Raw genomic sequence first — 2,193 nt, forward strand, 5'->3', positions numbered from 1 at the left:
TCCAGAACAGTGGGAGATAAAAGTCTGTTGTTTAAGCCCCCCAGTTGGCAGTGGGCAGCCCGAACTCCCGCCCACCTGCACGAAGTGTGTGTCACTGGGGGCAGGGAGGATGCAGAGTGCAGAGTAGCTGTAGCAGATGGCCAGAAGGACCCTGACCTCCAGGCCACAGAGCCTGGAAAAGAAGCCCTACTGCCTTGATGGGAAGCATCAAGAGAAGCAACCGAACCAACCTGGACGATGTCACTTTGGGGACTGAATATGTGCAGAGCCTGGAAAAACGAAAAAAAAAGATGTTCACCTGCCACTTACCTCACTATGCTTAGTCTCCCCATATCTGCCATTGGGGTTGGCCAGGTGGCAGTTCTTGTACCACCAGCCACCGTGATGCGTCAGAGCACAGTTGCTGAGGGCGATATCATTGTCTCTGTCGAAAGTTGTAAACTTCCACCCGTTGTGGTAAGTCAGAGCGTCCCCTGCAGGAGAGAAGACAAGATGAGAGGCCAGTTACACCCCGGAGTGGGGCTCATACTCCGGCCCGAAAGAGGGCTCAGCAGAACAATCCCTCGGCACAAAAATGCCAGGGATCCAGCCGGTGACGTCACAGGTAGTCACTCCTCTCTCGAAAGGTCTAAGACGAGGACATGACACGAGAGATTCTCTTTCCTGCTCTGCCGTCTAACCTCCAGGCCTGTTTCCCCGAGAGTCTTAATCTGTACTTATTTGACTCGTATTTTTCCTACTTGCCCACCATATTTGTCATTCTGTTATAAGTTTTCTTTTTAAGTCAGCTCATAGAAGGCAATAAGGGCCCGTGTCAATCCCCAGCGTGATTAAGTTGTTTCTACAATAATGACATTTGCACTGCCATGAGATTTCTGAGTTTACAGATCGCCTTCACGCACGTGTTCTCACTAGGTCCCCCCGGCAAGCCTGCGAGGGGGGTCGGGCACCTCCTGGGCCCACGAGGAAACTAACTCACAGAGGTGAGACTTTAGGGACTCGTCATGGCGCCCACCCCACCCACTTTGTCTCCTCTGTGTCGCCATGTCACCGGACTCTGCATCACTGACCGCTGTGGAAACTCTGAGTCTTGGGGACTATTCTTTACAATATAAAACTTCCTTAAGATTATATAGAGAGGTCCTGCGCGCAACATCACATTTTAAACTCACCGATCCTGCTCCAGCCTCCATGTTAAACACTGGGCAACAAGAGCAAGTGCGAAATTCATGTAATTTTTTAAAAAATGAAATCATAAAACCTAAAAGAAATTTCGTGTCAGCGGTTGGCCCCTTCAGATCTCAGTGTCTGTTTGGTCTTCTGTGAATAGGTCGCTGAGTGGATGATTTTGAGGGGGCCTGCAAGGTTCAGGAGTAAACCCCAACTGCCTTCCCTCAGCTCTCCGCACTGCTCGCGATGCTCTGCAATGGTTACCTTACGTCATCATTCATCTATTTCCACGTGCGTCCAGAAGGACAGACCAGGTCGTATATGGTCAGTGGATCTGGCTGGTAACACATTCCTGCCCAGTTCCACCAAAGTCAAAAACGTGCAAAACCAAGAAACAGACCTACTCGTTAAGGTTTTAAAAACTATAAATATAGGTTTAAAATGTACCATTAAAACAATAACCACCCTTGCCCTCCTAAAATACTCAATGGCATAATCTCGGTATTTCCATCATGTTGCTTAATTTTGTTCTTTTCCTTCAAAACTAAACAAGCCATCAACCGGCTTAAACCAGTGGGCAGCTCGGTGAGGCTGAGGACACCCCCTCTCCATGCGACTGCTCGTTTCTCTGTTGTCACAGGTTTGGGACCGACGTTTATTGTTAGAATCAGCACTTTTGTTTTTCTGTCTTTATTTATGGCAAAGTGCCGCAAACTATTTAAATGATAACACACACACTCACACACATACTCACACACACACAGACACACTCACACACACACTCACACACACTCTCTCTCACACACACACGCACACACACACACACACACACTGTGCATGCAAGTAACAGCCACCTGCTGAGGCCGCGTGCAAGGCAGGCGGGCGCCATGAGATCACGCAGAATGTGGGATCGCCAGCCAGTACACTACAACCTGAATCTGGGGAGCACAAAAGGAGGGTTTTTACTGGCTGGAGGTGGGGTGCGTGTCAGTGTTTAATGTACAGGTATGTTGACTTTATGAT

The 2,193-nt window shown here is 48.9% G+C and overlaps 1 protein-coding gene across 1 annotated transcript in view; it reads right to left on the bottom strand.

Annotated features, from left to right (window-relative positions):
- Positions 1 to 275: 275 nt before the first annotated feature.
- The window catches only part of TNN (tenascin N), a 58,232-nt gene continuing 56,314 nt past the window's right edge, over positions 276 to 2,193 (bottom strand). Inside the window, exon 16 of the mRNA XM_023531230.1 lies at positions 276 to 473. Coding sequence (XP_023386998.1) covers positions 295 to 473 — 179 coding nt within the window. The 3' untranslated portion in view covers positions 276 to 294. The remainder of the gene's footprint in view (positions 474 to 2,193) is intronic.

This window comes from Pteropus vampyrus, unplaced genomic scaffold (assembly GCF_000151845.1).
Source record: "Pteropus vampyrus isolate Shadow unplaced genomic scaffold, Pvam_2.0 Scaffold65, whole genome shotgun sequence".
Lineage (NCBI taxonomy): Eukaryota > Metazoa > Chordata > Mammalia > Chiroptera > Pteropodidae > Pteropus > Pteropus vampyrus.